This window comes from Astatotilapia calliptera, chromosome 7, assembly GCF_964374335.1.
Source record: "Astatotilapia calliptera chromosome 7, fAstCal68.1, whole genome shotgun sequence".
Classification (NCBI taxonomy): Eukaryota; Metazoa; Chordata; class Actinopteri; order Cichliformes; family Cichlidae; genus Astatotilapia; species Astatotilapia calliptera.
This window is the reverse complement of record NC_137428.1, coordinates 36,911,048-36,927,619: the sequence shown is the minus strand read 5'-3', so window position 1 is coordinate 36,927,619 and position 16,572 is coordinate 36,911,048. Positions and strand designations below refer to the sequence as shown.

General features: G+C 38.1%; 1 protein-coding gene across 1 annotated transcript in view; it reads left to right on the top strand.

Annotated features, from left to right (window-relative positions):
* Nucleotides 1–16,572, top strand: part of LOC113026066 (uncharacterized) — a 53,270-nt gene that overhangs the window by 20,908 nt on the left and 15,790 nt on the right. Inside the window, exons 3-6 of the mRNA XM_080304496.1 lie at nt 1,154–1,284; nt 11,717–11,834; nt 12,339–12,466; nt 12,643–12,721. Of these exons, the coding sequence (XP_080160622.1) occupies nt 12,689–12,721 (33 nt within the window). The 5' untranslated portion in view covers nt 1,154–1,284; nt 11,717–11,834; nt 12,339–12,466; nt 12,643–12,688. The remainder of the gene's footprint in view (nt 1–1,153; nt 1,285–11,716; nt 11,835–12,338; nt 12,467–12,642; nt 12,722–16,572) is intronic.

The window sequence follows — 16,572 nt, the reverse complement described above, 5'->3', positions numbered from 1 at the left end:
GGATCCGAGACAATAACTGAATAAAAATAGTCACAAATGGACCAGGATATGTCAGTACCAACTTCATTACCTTGACTGCTTTTTCTGTCTGTATGATCTGTCCATTGTGTGGTGCCAGCATCAACTGGTGGAAAGATTATGTCCTAGTGGACTTCCGCCTAATTAAATGGTAAACAGGTTTTCACTGTAATCTAACAAAACTAAGACTCTGTTGTCTACTGTAGTAGCTCTGGGCATCACCACTATGGTGCCTTGAATGAAATGCTCATTGTAAGGTATCAGCAGGTTATACTGCTTGGTTCCCAGAGTTGAATTAAGCCTAGTCTTAGACTAAAAGAAAATGTTAATCTCGGAGTAGGCTTAATTAGTGGCTGGGAAACTGAGCTGTAGTTTAGCAGCCTTGTTAGCATGTTAGCGTTAGGGTAAAATTATAGCTAAAGGGTAATGGGGTTATTAGCTTTTTAAAGCTGTTTGGCTACAAACCAAAGTAAAAGTACTTTTGGCTGCTCCCTCATTTCCCAAGGGGAAGGGGGGGGGGGGGGGGCATAATGGTTGGATTTGCAAGTTTAATTTGGCAGGAATTTTTTTTTTTTGCTAGATCCTCTTCCTCATACAACCATCCAAGTTTGGGACTAACAATGGAGTACACTTATTTATGCTGCCCGAGGCTGGCTTTGAGACTGTCAATTATATCAGCATTCTTTGATTTCATTGTGTATATAGTTTGATTTGAATATCACCATGAAATATATTGTTCAGTAAAGGTTGAGACATTTTGTTCAATATTACAACTTCCTGATTGTCCCAGATGAAAAGTTATTTATCACTACTACATAATCTTTATCAATCTGATTAACATGGTGGGTTTCACAACACACCATGTTTTTGACATGTTTTCCTCTGTTCGCATTAAAGTTGTGTTGACTAGTATGAAATTGTTGCATATTATCTTTTGTTCCCAGAGTTTACATCATACAAATAGATTCTGAGGAAATTTTGCAAATATTATTCCTAGATTGAGCAGAAACTGGAGGTTTTCCTGTCTTTTTTTTTTTTTTTTTTTTTTTTTTGTGATATTGCTGGTGGCCAACGAGAAAAATTTACTAGCACTAGTGAGTGGCACCTGAAAGCTCTAATGACTGTTCCATCTCAGGGTTTGGTGTGTGAGGCCACAACAGGAAAAGAGGGACTGCTGGGATTTGCTGTTCTGAGCCAAGAATTGACCTTTCACCTCCAGCAGCTGCAGAGACGGACAGAGCAAGAGCTCAGCAACATACGAACACAGTGAGTCAAAATAGTTTTTGTGGTTTGGTATTAGGAGTTGTGAAAGTGTTTCCTTTCAAAGAGCATATTTTTAGTTTCTTGTTTCTTGGACTTGAGAAGAATGGATAGTTGATGAAGTTTGAGTTTTCTTGTATCTTCAAGCACCTTGTAACTTCAAGAACACTGCTGAGCAACACCATTATCTGTTTTTTGTTCATAACCTTTCTGAACAATGTTAGTATGTTCAGTCCAAGACACTGGCTTAAGTTCTTGAATCAGGATTTTCTTCTGCAATCTGGGTTATGTCTTAAATCACTCCGGAAATATTTTCAATAGATGGTATTTGTTGCATCATATGATCAAAGTACTTCTAGTTTATTGTCCTGATGGTAGTGAGAATTTCTTCTTCTTCCACACTGGTGACTTTGGCTGTCCAAAGTATCACCGGTCTCCCTGCACCTCTAATCTCCTACAGGAAGCATTAGTTAATGTTCATGCAATAACACTGTGTAGGTTTATATGACAGTACGTAGAGTGATTACATTCTTGTCAGAACTTTTCTCATTTTCTGAAATGAAACACTGGTTCTCATCATCTTGGCACTGGAGGTATTTATATCATGGTAGTTTACTTCTACAAATGATGCTTCTTCTAACGTCTTAAAAGAAGAAACTAACCTGTCAAAGCCTGTATCTTTACGTTATCATAAAGATAAAACATTAGCAACCTATCTAAGAAGTAAGGCTCTACACCCCTACACACGGGGCTGTAGACTGACTGCTGGCCTGAACACTGGCTTATCCTGATTACCCTCCTACATATTAATGCATGATAAAGATTTCAACAGTCATCTTGACAGGCCAGTTTTCTCGAGAGTAGCTTGTTTTTTTATTTCTGTTGAAACTGTATCACGCTATGACAGGTTAGTTGTTGACAGATTTTCTCTCTGGTTCATTTCTGCAGTAAGGACATCTGGAGATGATGAGTTTTTTTTCATTGTTTTGTTTTGTTTGCTTAGTGAAAACAAAAAAAGTCCTTTTGCACGTTAAACCCTTTAGAGTGACATACTTAAACAAACTGAAAACACCCACTTTCAAACCTAATATTCTAAAAAAATGAATCTGCTAACATTAAAGTCAGTGTTTACTGAAGGATTGGTGCAGGAAATTATATGACAGAATAGATCAAATTCACAATTTATTCTTTACATGTTGACTAGTATCAGTAATCTTAGAGTTTAGGTTCCCACCAATTTCTTTGATTGAAATCTACTGCTATGTGGTACTTCACCACATGAGTGAGGGTGGAAAACACCTCTGTTGGTTTGTGGTGTTTTGTCACACACCTGAAACATAATTGTGGGAGTTTTGCTGTATCTCATAACAGGAGCGGCTCTGCTGGAAAAAGAACAGGATCCTGCCTGCCTTTATATTTGGATTTCCCAAAAGAGGGAGTGGAGGGAAATGGAGAGAAAGTGAAAGTTAATGGCTCTTCTAATGAATTAGGTATATTTATGTGTTTGTGCACATGGTGATCTGTGTAATTTAATTACCATCAGTGGAGACATCCATACACTAGCATACTTTTTGACTCATTCTTATTCTAATGAAAATTATTAGAAATTATTAAAAGCCATTAACCTCATAATCTTAATACACGTAATTCCCTGGTGTAAAGTTGCCAGTGGTGTGTGGAGACATTTATTGGTCTTTTCTGGGCTTTTGTTGAGTTTTACTGTGCAAAGTTATGATTTTAACGTGATTGAATGTGATTGTCATCTTCAGTGAAGCATGAATAGACTTAGAAAAACTGTTTGGAGCAGCATCTGCAACCCGTCCCTCTACATCTCAGGCAGACAAATAACAAGCACATCCACGTTATGTAACAGTTGGCCAGATCAACAGAAGTATGGATGTATGCTGATTGCAGTAAGATATGTGCATGCTGGATCCTCAACCCCTTGCTATATGGAGTTTTCTCCTGATAGCTCACTTCACTGTGAACAAAATAGTTGAATAGCTGGATCTGTCCAAACCTGAAGATCTGTAAGGCAAGATCTGTAAAACAGAGACTTTAAGAATAAGAATAAGAATTTTATCAGATTAAATAGGGTGAAGTCAAAAATGTTTACACCAGTAAACCAAAAAGGAAATTCATTGTATGAGCTTTGTTCTGACTGTGCTGAAGTTAGCAGGTAAAACAGCTGAATTATATATATATATATATATATATATATATATATATGAAAAAAAGACCACAATGCTGATGTTATTTGTTTTATGTTACGTTATGCATGAAAAAGTAAAATAAGTTGCTCCATGTCATTGGGTTTCTCTGTACGTTGTAAGGTAGGAGATAATTGCTGCTGTGAATTGGCACTACATTAAGAAAATGTCATTTAAGTGAGCTTGTGAACTGTTAGCAAATCACAGTAAATCAGATGGTAACAGGTCTTGGTCACCGCCCTGTTCTGTCTTCCTCTCTGTACTCCTGCCATCAACCCGTCTTTTGGCAGACAAGACGAGCTGAAACACATCTTAGGATTGAAGGTGTGGCAGCATACACACACACCCACCCACACAGACACACACACACACATTATTGTGAGCATATTCCCGGAAACCTCCTAATTTCTCAACCCTGTTGGTCCTCAGTGCCAACGCTGATCGTCTCTTGTCACAGCTTGGATCAAAAGCTTTATGAGCAGAGATGAATAATTTCCCAGTGAAACAGTTACATGTTTTCATCATGTTGCCCTGCCCAGTGGTACCAACTTATTGTATCCACTTAGCTTACTGGAAGAAGACGTCATCCTACATTAAATTTATTGGGGTTTTCTTTGGCTCTAAAGGAGGCTTACCTAATAATGTTGGAGCCAATGCTGGGTTTGGTTTTGAGCAAGGTGAATCTAAGACTCAACATTCTACCTGAGTAGTGCTTAACAAACAGTTTTCATAACAAGCACACAGCAAAACTTTGAACTTTTTTAGCTTAGCTTCTTTGTTAAATAAACTCCTCCAACATAAGTTTCTCTGTCCTCTGACAAGACAACTGAGCTGCTGTTTTGAGAGTAAAACCTTAATCCCAACTGATCACTAACCCTGGTTTCAGTTGTCCTTCACACACGCTGTTCCTAACCTGAAATAATGAACAGTACTATACGCAGTGTGACTGTCCTATAAGGCAGCTAACTTGCAAATAAAATGCAAAGAAAATATAAATGTATTTAGAATTATTTTTTTTAGAAATTTGTCAGCATGAAGAATTCTCTATACGTTCAGTTTTTCTAAAACAAGGATAACAAGGATAAAAAGTTCCAATATTCTTTGGATTGTTGGACTGGAGAGAAAAGGCCAACTTCTGTCCAAGTTTTCTTTTTTTATTGAACAGTTTCCTAGACCCCGACTGATGCTTGAAATAAAAAAAAAAGATTAAAAAAATTTAAAAAAAAAATTTAAAAAATTATTTTGAGACCAATAGTCCAAACGTGCTGTTTTTATTTATTTATGTTTATTCAGTGTTAAAAAACAATAGAAAAACAATACAAAACAAAGAAACAAAAAACAAACTGAGAACATCTTTTTTCCCTATAATTAATTTGTACAATGGATAAATTTACTGTCACTTTAACTTACAAACCGCTTACAAAAATAACAATTACACAAGTATTTCAAGTTTTATTATATCTGCATTATAAACACAACATCACAATTTGAAATATTGTAGCTATCATCAGTATTGCTGTGTTGGTGCTAAATGTATCTGTGGAAGAAAGCCTTTTTTCTGTTATTAGACAACTTAATTCTGACTTAATAGTGGGAAAATTGTTAACTAATTAACACATTGTATGTAAATGCACAAATGATATAAATGTTTTAAGTGTAAATTATCTTTGCACCAATCAGAAATCTCACATCTTGAAACTTGAACAAAGAATATGGGATGTCGCATTTATGAGAAGAGAGCGCTGGAGCTGTTTGAGTGTGTTTTTTAAGTATCTCAAAACAAACCTCAGCTCCTGATCGGTCTCATTTAAAAATAACAAGATGGACTTTTTATTTTAAAGATGTGCAGCAGTGCATTATGGAACAAAAACTCTCATAAAATCTGTACAAAAACTCACAGACTTGGAGGAAAAAATAAAGTGTGATTGTGATGGATTATATGTGTTGCTTTGAGCTGTATTTTCCCATAGACAGACTGAAACTTAGTCTTCAGTCTGGTTACGCAAGGAGAAATCAGCTTTTTGCCAAGACCAACAGGCAGACTGGCAGTTTGGAAACTACCCAGCTGAACTCTGTCAACTCCTCTTCTCGTCTTCATGTTCTTCTTCTGTTCATTCAGTTTCTACTTCATAGCTTCCAAAATCTTCTGGTGTTGCCCATAAAATTGACCAAGAAGGCAAGCTCTGATGCTTCTCTGATTTATCCTATTAAATCAAATTTCCTTTCCTTTCCTGGTTACTGGTTTTTAGTTTGAACATGGGGATTAATAGTTCACTGTCTTCAGGAATTTCACTTCCTTGTTAACAAGCCTAATCTCATGGATATTTGCATCGACAGTATGATGATAGCTAATGCTAGCTCTTACAAAACAAGAAAATACTGGATTTCCCCCTCACTGAAACTGAAGCAAAAATGTCTTAAATGTGCTGTACCACAGTGTTTATTATGTTATTTGTCAAATATTTCCACTTCAAAAACATGCAAAGTTTAGAGTTGAATGTTTTAACATGGAGGTCTGTGGGCGCTGGACAGCTTTTGGAGCCATTGAAAGAACCGCAGCATTCATGAGTTGACTTGGTTTTTTTTAATACCCAGAAGATGCAACTTTGACTAGTAATGAAATTATATATATAAAAAAATCTATGATCTGTTTCTGCACATGTACAAAGGTTTTACCTTTTTTGAAAGTTCACATGACGTTGGACAGATGTATTTCAAAAAGAAGTATGTTTCATAGATGAACTGTGTGGGTTTTTTTTTTAAACTGCTCTACCAGCATTCAGGCTTCATACCAGCAGCTATGTTTTGCTAAATTTAACCAGTCATGAGTCCTAAATCTAATAAAACATGAAAATGAAACTTTGTTTCCACTAAAATGTAAAAATGAATGACAGCCACCTTCTCTTCTCTTTGTCACGCTTTCAGCCTGAAAGCACTACAGCTTTTGTGCATGAGCTTAAATTTTTGTGAATCTTTTATATTTGGCTGTGAGACTGAGGTATGATAATAGGAAGTTGCACAAGTACAGTGCAAAGTCCACCTGCCCTTTTTTGAAACTTAAAAGTGGACCTTTTTTCCCCCGGGTTTCTTCTTAAATATCCAGGTCTGATCCTTTTAAAATTTGTATTTATTAGTTTCTCTCTTACATACGCAAAATCAGGCCTTTCTTTTTGTATTCCATCTCTTTTATTTCTCTTTTTTTTTCCTTTACCGTTCTTGATTTCTCTTTCTTTCTTGCCTTTCACTTTTTTTTCTTTCATGGCTTTCTTCCCGTCTTTCAGCATATCAAGGATGTTTGATTAAACAAGACTCAACAAGATTTCTTCTCTCCTCTCCTTTCTTTGTCGGAATCTGTTTCTGTCATGCCCTTCTCCTTCTTATTATGCTGTCAAAGCCTTTTTTTAGCTCATTATTGCACTCCTCTCACCCTTTTCTTTTATTTCACCCTCAACTCCTCTTTCTTTGTGTGTGTGTAATATTTGTGACACATTTCTTCTTATAACAGCACAGAACCCAGTGTTGTGAATCCCTTTCTTTGTAATATATCAGTCCAGCAAAGCCTCCATAAGATATTTACTTTAGTGGTGATAATGACGGTCTTAGCTGCTCTTCAAATCTGTTAAGAGAACTGTTGCTGTGGGTAATTATCTGGCGATCCAGTGACATAGTCAGAGTGTTGAATCTGTAACTTGTGAATGCACCTGCAAACAGCTTTAGCTTCGGCTCTAAATGTATGATTTCAGCAGAGATTGGAGTAAAAGTGGAGCCTGGCATTAACATGCATGATCATTTACATAAAGCTGTATAGCATCACCTTTGTCCATGATGGAAATGTGTTCTGGAACAGATTTTATACATGAGAATAAATTCTATACGCCACAGTGTATAGATTCTGTGTAAACCAGACACAAGGAAAATTATATATGTGACAAGCTGCAAGCAGTGAGATACATTAATATAAAAAATAAAAACAAATAAAATGACACCCACACGTTTTTCACCTGCAATTATGGAGTAAAATGTGTTTGTCACATACATTCACATAATTATGGAACCCTATTCACGCTTTTCTGTACATAAGCCCCTAATCAGAGCACACTGACAGCTGGCTGTGTGTGTGTGTGTGTGTGCGCGTGCGTGCGTGCGTGTGTGTGTGTGTGTGTGTGTGCGCGTGTGTTTCACACAAAGCAGGATTTGACACATTGTTGCCATGTGGTGCGATGTGCGTCTGTTTACATGTTCACGTGAATGTGCATTCTCTCTCTCTCACACACACACACACACACACACACACACACACACACACACACACACACACACACACACACACACACACACACACACACACACACACACAGGCTCATTGGTAATTAATGTCTTTTCACCGGGATGGGTGATGTTCCTCATCGCAGTGTTTTAATGAAGTCTTTTGATTGGTTAAGATCAGGTTTGATTGACAGGTGACTGATGAGTTAATTTGCATGAACTTCAGAATTTATTTTTCCCTCACGATGTTAATTTCTTCTAAACAATGAACTGAAAAATGTAGATTTCTGAAGAAGTTGGAAAAAAATTATTGGAACTTCATCCACAGTCCAGCAGGGCAGAGCGCTGTCCCTGATTTCAGCCGAAATGACACTAAATTAGAGATGGCACGATACCACTTTTTTATGTCCGATACCGATACCGATATCATAAATTTGGATATCTGCCGATACCGATATGAATCCGATATAGTGTTTTTTAATCAATAAAACTGTTTTTTAAATTATCTTGCTGCATTTTGCAAGTCTGCAAGTTCATACTCAAGTTTAAAACAACAACTACACTAAAGCTATTCTGTTATACCTGTATACAAAAAAAATATTTCATAGTTCAGCAATACTGATCAATCTAATAAACTTAGACCTACACCATCCTCCCTATTCTGGTATTTTAAAGAGTACTTAGCGTAAATATTAAGCAACCTAACTAATAGGGTTCCAACTCCCAGCAACAACAAAATTAAATAAATAAAAAATAGGGAACCACCCCTCACACTCCACCTCATGATGCTTAATCGACGTAATCAACCTTAATTTGATGCAGTGTGAAAAAAAATGCACAGAAATCAATTATTTTTCAAGAAATATTAAATAGATTCAACATCTTTCTTCAACAAAATTGCAGACTGCACAGATGGTACCTTCCCAAAGTTAAAAAGTACTATAGCTTACTAGGGTATATATATTAGACTTAATAGTTACTATATACAGTAATTGACTTCTATTCATTTTACATCAAATTAAAACTTTGGGTGTCAGATAATTATTTATTAAAAGCTAGACATTTTAAATGAGAATAAGAAAGAAAAGTATGTCTTTGTGCCCCCTTTTCCCAGTTAATGCCCTATCAGCCCCCCTGGCTAAACTTTGCTAGATCCGCCCCTGCACAGTTACCAGCCGTCAGCTAGTAGAAAAAGATCCTGGTGTAGAAATTAATATTAAATAAATTCTAACAACAGCTTATCAAGCTTAAACGTGCTGCTGTTGTTCAGCCGCTGGTTTCCTCTTTCTGGCGCAAAGTGGACCAAAAACAAACGAGAGACAGACTCGCGACAGAAAAGCCGATCAGCTGATTTAAGCAGTTTCACGATTGAAGTAGCAGCCGGAGAGCGAGAGGCAGTCGCTTGTTAAGCTTAACGCAGGAATGCTTTACAAACATTCAGAGATGGACTTACACACTTGCTTTACTTCTCTCGGGATAACTTTGTCGGAGATGAAATGCCGGGTTGCTAGCGAAGCTCCAAATGCTATCCAGACCACCGACAGGTCCCGCATGCCACAGCCGCTCTATCACGTGATGCATACTGCTCCGACGTGCTAACGTTCTGAGGTGAGTTACGGCGTGTTGCAAGTTTTGTGAGGTGCTTTCGTGATATTTAATGGATCGGATTACATTTTTTATTTTTCTCCGATATCCGATCCAGTAATTTAGGTCAGTATCGGACCGATACCGATACGTAATATCGGATCGGTCCATCTCTACACTAAACTGTTGTTGGTTCTTAACTTTTAAAAAAGTTACACAGAGAAAATGGGAGAAACATGAGGCTCATGTGAAATTCACTCAGTTCCCACAAAAACAAATACTAGCACATGCAATCTGTCTTCATCTCTCCGATGTCCAGGCACCTTTAGAAAAGTCAAACAAAATTCAGAATACTCGACTAAAGGTTTGTCCACCAAAGCCGAGGATTGCATCTGGAATCTTTATTTATATTGCCTCAGCTGTGTTATATGGGTAAAAGAGAACAAGTTTAAAAACCACAGGAAAACAAAACTTGACATATGACTGTGTAACCTGATAGCACGTTGCTTAATGTACATACTTCATGGTTGTTGGAGCACTTGAAGACCTTGTTAAGACTTTTGCTATATATATGTTGTGAATTTTTGAAAAACATTAAATTCATATGTATTTTAGAGCATGCAGTTTCTTCATAAAGTTTCCTGCTTTAAAGTAGATGACATAATCCAGCATAAATGTCTTTGAAACATGATGATCACATGATGGTCTGATGATGGTGGAGGAGAGCTCTGTCTTAACACGTTGCTCCAAAATCTCCAAAAAATTGTTCAGCTGGGTTGAGCTTTGTGACTGTGGAGGCCTCGTCATTTTCCACCAGGACAGAAATATTCAAACATTGGTATAACAGAGCTCTCCTCACATTTTGGGGTGCAGTTCAGGTTTTTCTTTCTTAAACTGAGACATTTGCACAACTTCCAAACAACATCCTTTCTCTTTCTTCCAGCCACTCGAAGTGAATGTAAATCAAAGATTATAGTCCTCTTTGAGCTTTACCTCCGCTTTCTGTCCGTCTCACAACAGCTCTCATGACACACAGCCGAGTCAGTGGGCCCTCTTGAAAACCTCATTAACACAATGTTAATATATTTCCCAGAGTGCCTTTGTGTTTTTTGTTTTGGTTTTTTGTATCGTTCCTGTTAATTTGTCTTTCTCTACATGTCGATTCTTCAGTTAGTTCATCAAAGGCTTCTCAGATGAGCCTCCTCTTCGTCCTCGCAAACAAAACACTTCTTGGCCTGTCATCACCTGCTCTTCTGACACTCGTGCAGAGGTTTAGTGCCTCCCAGTGGACGCATGCTTAATGACAGTGCATGTACAGTACCTTGAAGAGGCAGTGCATCTTATTATGTAGCTATACAGGGCCTTTATTATTCCCCCTGTTTGTCCTCGGGGCTAAGTAAGTAGCCATAGGCACTAGTACCACTATCTTTTTGCTTTCTCTAATCAAATTCTGCTGCTGTGACTGTACCAGCTCATAACAGATAACAGTAGTTAATATCATAATGTAGCTGTGCAAGAGACAACAGCACCTACAGTCCATGTTAATGTGAGTCAGAGTGTGGTTTTTGAGTATTTGCCTGCTGTTGACTTAACCCGGGAGCAACAATCACTAAATCTGCATCAGCTGTTCAGCTCTGTGTGTAACTAGGAAAATGCTGTGTTTGTTCAAGGGAAGGACAGTTTCAAGTTAAATGGGACCCCACAGGTTAGTCAGCAACACTTGATGTGGTTACAAAATAGCTGTCAAGGCTTTATTATGTGGAGTGTTTTGAGGAAAATAGTGAAAAGAGAAAAGCACAGGACTGGAGGGTTGAGTGTTTGAAGTATCACAAGTTATTCAGTCATTTAAAGTTCTTGAGCTGTGATGCTGTACCTGTCGGCCGTGTTTTCTCAGGCGAATCTCTCAGCTGCTATAAAACAAACAGAGAGGATTAAAGTTTGCACTGCCTCGTCCTTCTCACTGAGTTCAGAAGCAGCTCAGGAACAAAGAACAGCAGAGCTTAAGCTTCAATTGCATGCTTTCCTCCCCAGAAATATTTGACTCTCATCCATGTTTTTACTAGTTTTGCATTGAAGTTTGTTCATTGTTTGTGCATTTTCTTCTAAGCATGTTAGCTTCATTTCTGTCCACGTCTTCCCATTTGTGATTGAACCAGATTTTGTCCAAATGTATGCATATAGCTCGTATTTCTGCCCGTGTCCCTTTAGTAAAAATCAGCATGTTACTGTGCTATTTTTTTAAGTAATTCATAGTGAAAATGTTCTTATGAGAAATCACAATATATGCTATCTGCCACAGTTTGAGTTCTAGTTTTTCCAGCTCAGACGGGAGTTTGACATTCAATTTGCAAACTAAATTTTTCTTTTTGTGTCGTTAGACTCTTTCAGATTGAAGGCCGCCAGCAGCTGCTGACCACTGAGCTGTCTGATCTTCAGAAGAGGAAGAAACAGGCGGAACAAGAGCTGAAGAGAAACTCCTGCCTTCAGACATCCACAGTAAGTGAGCACAGCAGGAGTCTGTGTCTTATAGAGGTCTGATTGTTTTCCAGCTCCACTGTGTTATTCTTGGGCTGTACTAGAGTAGCTTTGCATGAATCACAGGTTAAAATATTACTTTTTAAACTTATACTGGGCCTTATTACATCTCCACTGTCTGAAACAAGCAAATTTAGCTCTTTCCTCTCCCTTTAAGCCAACTTTCTTCTGATTAACTGAACATTGCAAACACGAGAAGTGGGTGGGATCCTCTCTTAGATGGTGCTGATCCCAAGGTCATGAATCAACGTCTGTGTTCGGGCATGCAGCGTTTTGAAACAAGACTGATGATGAAAGTGGCTCAGAAGTTAACACACACAAGGCCAGAGATAAAACCAACAAACTGTGCCAGTGTTGAGGAATCCGAATATTGAAGCAAATAAGTCATAAATCTCACTGTCTTTACTCAGAGCTGCTCCTTCTGAGCCTTATGTTAAAAACATTTTCCATTCCTTTGCATCGTAGCTTCAGTTGTCTGCTTGTCGGGAGCTTCAGGCCTCGATCACTGAGCATTTGGTCCAGTCTGAGAGGCTGGTGTTCCAGGAGGAGGCACTGAGCACGCTCCATAATTTACTGACCCAAGACTTGCAAAGGTACCAGGAAGAGATAGAGAAACTGACCCATTTCACACAGAAAATACTCGGAAAACCCCACAGGTACCCAGCAACACAAATGATTATTTAGTGTACGTACCTGACAAAGTAGTAAAGATCAGGTGGTTTTCTTACATTAATGTCTTTTAAGATTCACCTTTTTTTTTCTCTTTCAGGGCAGACAGAGAGGAAACCTTTACCAACAGGCAGAGCGAAACCAGCATGCAGGGAAAGAACGAGACAGAAAACAACATGGTATGGTTAACTAGCATTTAAACTTCCCTCACAGCATCCACAACGCTGTTATCAGCTCTGACTCTTCTCTGTAGGGTGTTTTTAGAGTCTTATTATTTACATTTTGTTAGTTGGTGGTTTTTTAGGCTCACTGGGGACAGGGAGGTTTTTAAAGAAGGTCTGAGGTGGTTTTTGGGAGACCTACAAAATACTCAAATTCCATTTTCTTTGTGCACACCAGCTCATGGTTTACGTACATTTCAGGCTCAGGTGACCCTCTGATGTATTTGCTAACAGGTCATATGTTATTGTTAGTCTGAAATCACAGGGAATCACAGTTCCCACCCAGTTCACATTGCCAGCAGTTATTTCACCCATTGTGGCTGAAAGTGTCCAAATATGATTCACTTTCTAGGCTTCTGGTCACAGATTTAAACACAACTGTAACAGTTTTATTAGAATCCTGATTTGATTTTTTTTAAACATTTATTTTTTTACTTAATTACTTACACACCGACAAAAACCAATGCAATGGCATTCTGGGGGGAAAAAAGGTGATTTTTAGCCTGGATTAATTCACGTGACTTTAAATCCTATTGCTTCAAGTACATTTAGACAGTTACTAGTATTATGTAAGTTTTTATAGCCACGGTAAGCTAGACTTCATAAGTTGATGTGTCAGAATGGTATAGTGTAATGTTGACACTATAAGCATGATATAATGTTTTTATAAGGTGTATAGGTGCATAAATGGGTTATTTTTGCCAGTTGGTATCTGGTTGCTAAGCAACACGACAAGGTCATAATATCTATAGATATGAACCTTCAGGGGCCTAAGATGTACCTGTGTACCAAGTTTGGTTGCTCAGTTGCTGATTGTATAGGAGGGGTTGGTGGACAAAGAAACAAATATGTAGACGTGCATTATGGTAAATTTTATGTTTTATTCTGAATTATTTTACACAAGAACTTATCATTCCTAAAAGAAGGCTGACGCGTGAAGTCTCACATTGTGTGCTACACCTGGGAGAAAAAGCTCAAATTGTTTTATTTAAATAGTCTTTGATGACTGAAAATTCTGTATTCTGGTATCATTAAAAATTCTGTTTCTCACCTTAGGTAGTTTATTATAATACTTTTCTAGCATTATAATGTAAAAATCATCCATCACTTTTAGTTGAAATGGGTGCGTTGATAAAGGCTAATAGTGCAATGAACAAAAAATTAAAACAGAAAAAACACAAAGAGATACAGCTTGGTGCAGGTAGAACGGCATCACAGTGTCTCGGTTATTGTGTGTGTGTGTGCGTGCGTGCGTGCGTGCGTGCGTGTCTGGCACTGGTCCAGCTGTTGTCAGTCTTTCTCAGACAGAGTAGAGACAGAGGAAACATCTGCCTGCTCATCTGGCTCTGTCTGTCACACACACACACACACACACACACACACACACACACACACACACACACACACACACACACACACTCTCTCTCTCTCTGTTAGCATCTTTCCCTAAAAAACAAGCCATAATAAACTGACACAGTTGTGACAGGAAACGATGAGGGAAGAAACCTGGTTTGGAGTCTTATTATAACAAGAAACCTGTCAAAGTGTCACCACAGTTTAACTCATGAAGCTTAAACACAAACTGGAGACAGGCCGGCTGCCAACATGCTGCTACTCCCGCACAGAAATACAACATGAATCACGCTGCAGTCTGTACAGATTTCACTGAAGAAATACAAGATATTTTTTTCAAACATCAGTATGTTATTATTCTGTGCCGTAGCACAAGTCTCAAGGACAGGTGCATTGCAGGAAATAAAAAGGAACCAGAAATCAGTCTGTCACCTAAGAATAAGTATATGATCCACTAGGGTCTGCTAGGTGACACTTTAGTGATCAAGAAGAAATGGTTCAAGAAAAAGTTTATGTTTACACACTAGCTGCAAATAATGCGTTAAAACCTGGGGGGTAAGCAACACTTGCTGACACTTAAAAGCAGGTTTACATTTACTGCAAATTAGATTTAATTATTGTTTATATTTGCATTTTTTGACACCCTTGTTTTTTTTAAACACCCAGGCAGCAGGATACCATCATTTGTCACCTTCCAAACTGCAAAGACGATTTCTTTTTCTTTTCTTTTTTTTGTTTAAAAAATTAAACTTCTTTAGAGTTGGAAAAAGAAGTATTTTAGTTCAGAGCTTAGGCCACCAGAGTATCGAATATTACCTTTTTCACAAGGTGTCTGTGGGCATTGGTGTATTGGTGCAGCAGGAGGCGGTCTGTGGGGAGACAGAATGACTGTTTTGTTAGCCAGGGGACTTCTCTCTTTGTCTGGCTTTACTTTTGCTTTCGCTCATTGGTTAGCTTTAGGAAAGCAGCATGATTGGTGTTTACAGTCACAATTTACAGTAAACCTACTTGTTGAAAGATGATGCTAAACAGTGCCCAGTGTATTTAAATGTGAAGAAGCATCTGCATGTGATGGACTGACATTTCTAAAATCCTCCCAAAGAACACGGGGCACATGCCAAGGACATTTAGCAAAACAGCAATGTTTAGGTTTTTCAGGAGTTAGAATGGACTGGAAACCTGGTAGTTCAGTTTCAAACCTATACATCCATTTTCTGCAACTTATTCTGGTTCACTGGACAGAGACCAGACCTCGCTTCTGGGTGACATTGAAGCGTTTCTAAGCCGTATTTTGAGGTGTCCTGGATCTGTCCGGGCTTGAAAGATATTCCCGAAACACCTCACCTAAGAGGTAACCTGATGGGATCTTTTTGAAATCTTGCGCCTCACATTAGGCCCATTCTAATGTATTAGTATTAATACTAATATCATTAGTATTAATACTAATACACAGCTCTACACTGCTTCCTCCATTGATTTTAAATTTGAATGTAGCTCATATTTAGCAGTTCGATCAACCAGTCGATGCTGTATTGTAGCATGAATTAGAAAAAACACATGGCCCTTCACTTATTTGTGCACTCTTGGTGTTAATGATTGAACTTTGCTTATTGCAGTCTGTCCCGACTTCATCCCAACTCCTTAAGCTAGTTTACATTTTCAAAGCTGCTCATTTGCTAATTAAAACACTTTAAACTTTATAATTGGGACTCTACAGTCATTTCTCATTCTGGTTGGTTAGAGAGGCTCCATTCCTTCCGCTTTATGAAACTACGGTTATTTGTGCCAAATTGTGATCTGCAGTTTAACAGAAATATGCTCCTGTCACCTTCTGACTGAGTTTGGTTTCTGACAGCTGAAGTCCCTAGTAATGTGGCTTTAAAAGGAAATAGGTCAGCTTGTTGTAACACTGATTTTTACAGCTGACAGATGTCACAGAATTTGGCTTGTGGCATTTTATTTATTTATTTATTTTTTAACCCTGATGCCCAAAATAATTTGCTAATACAGTGGGAAGTGAACGACTCTGCAGTTTCTGTTTTGTGCTGGAGGTCTCAGTGGACCGGCAGGGCAGTGGGGATTGAAACGGCTGGCGTCTTCAGAACCTTTTTATCAGATTAGCTGTAGTTAATCTGTCAGAAAATGGATTTGAATAATTACACATAATTTTGATTAGATATAAATCTAATAGATTTAGCATAAATAAGGTTTTATAGATACAGTGATCCATCTGGGATTTATGATTTTTATATTAGACCACTTTTCACTGTGGGAATCACTATGTCCACGTGTGTATTTTCTCTGCTATATGAGATACCAGTAGTTGTGTCACATAAAGCTGCAGGTGCAGATATAAAGGAGGTTTCAGCTTTTAAAAGTCCCCGCAAAGACAGATGCTAAAAGCATTAATGTGTATAAATTATAGTCCAAGTCCTGTCAGACTGCGCAGACACGAT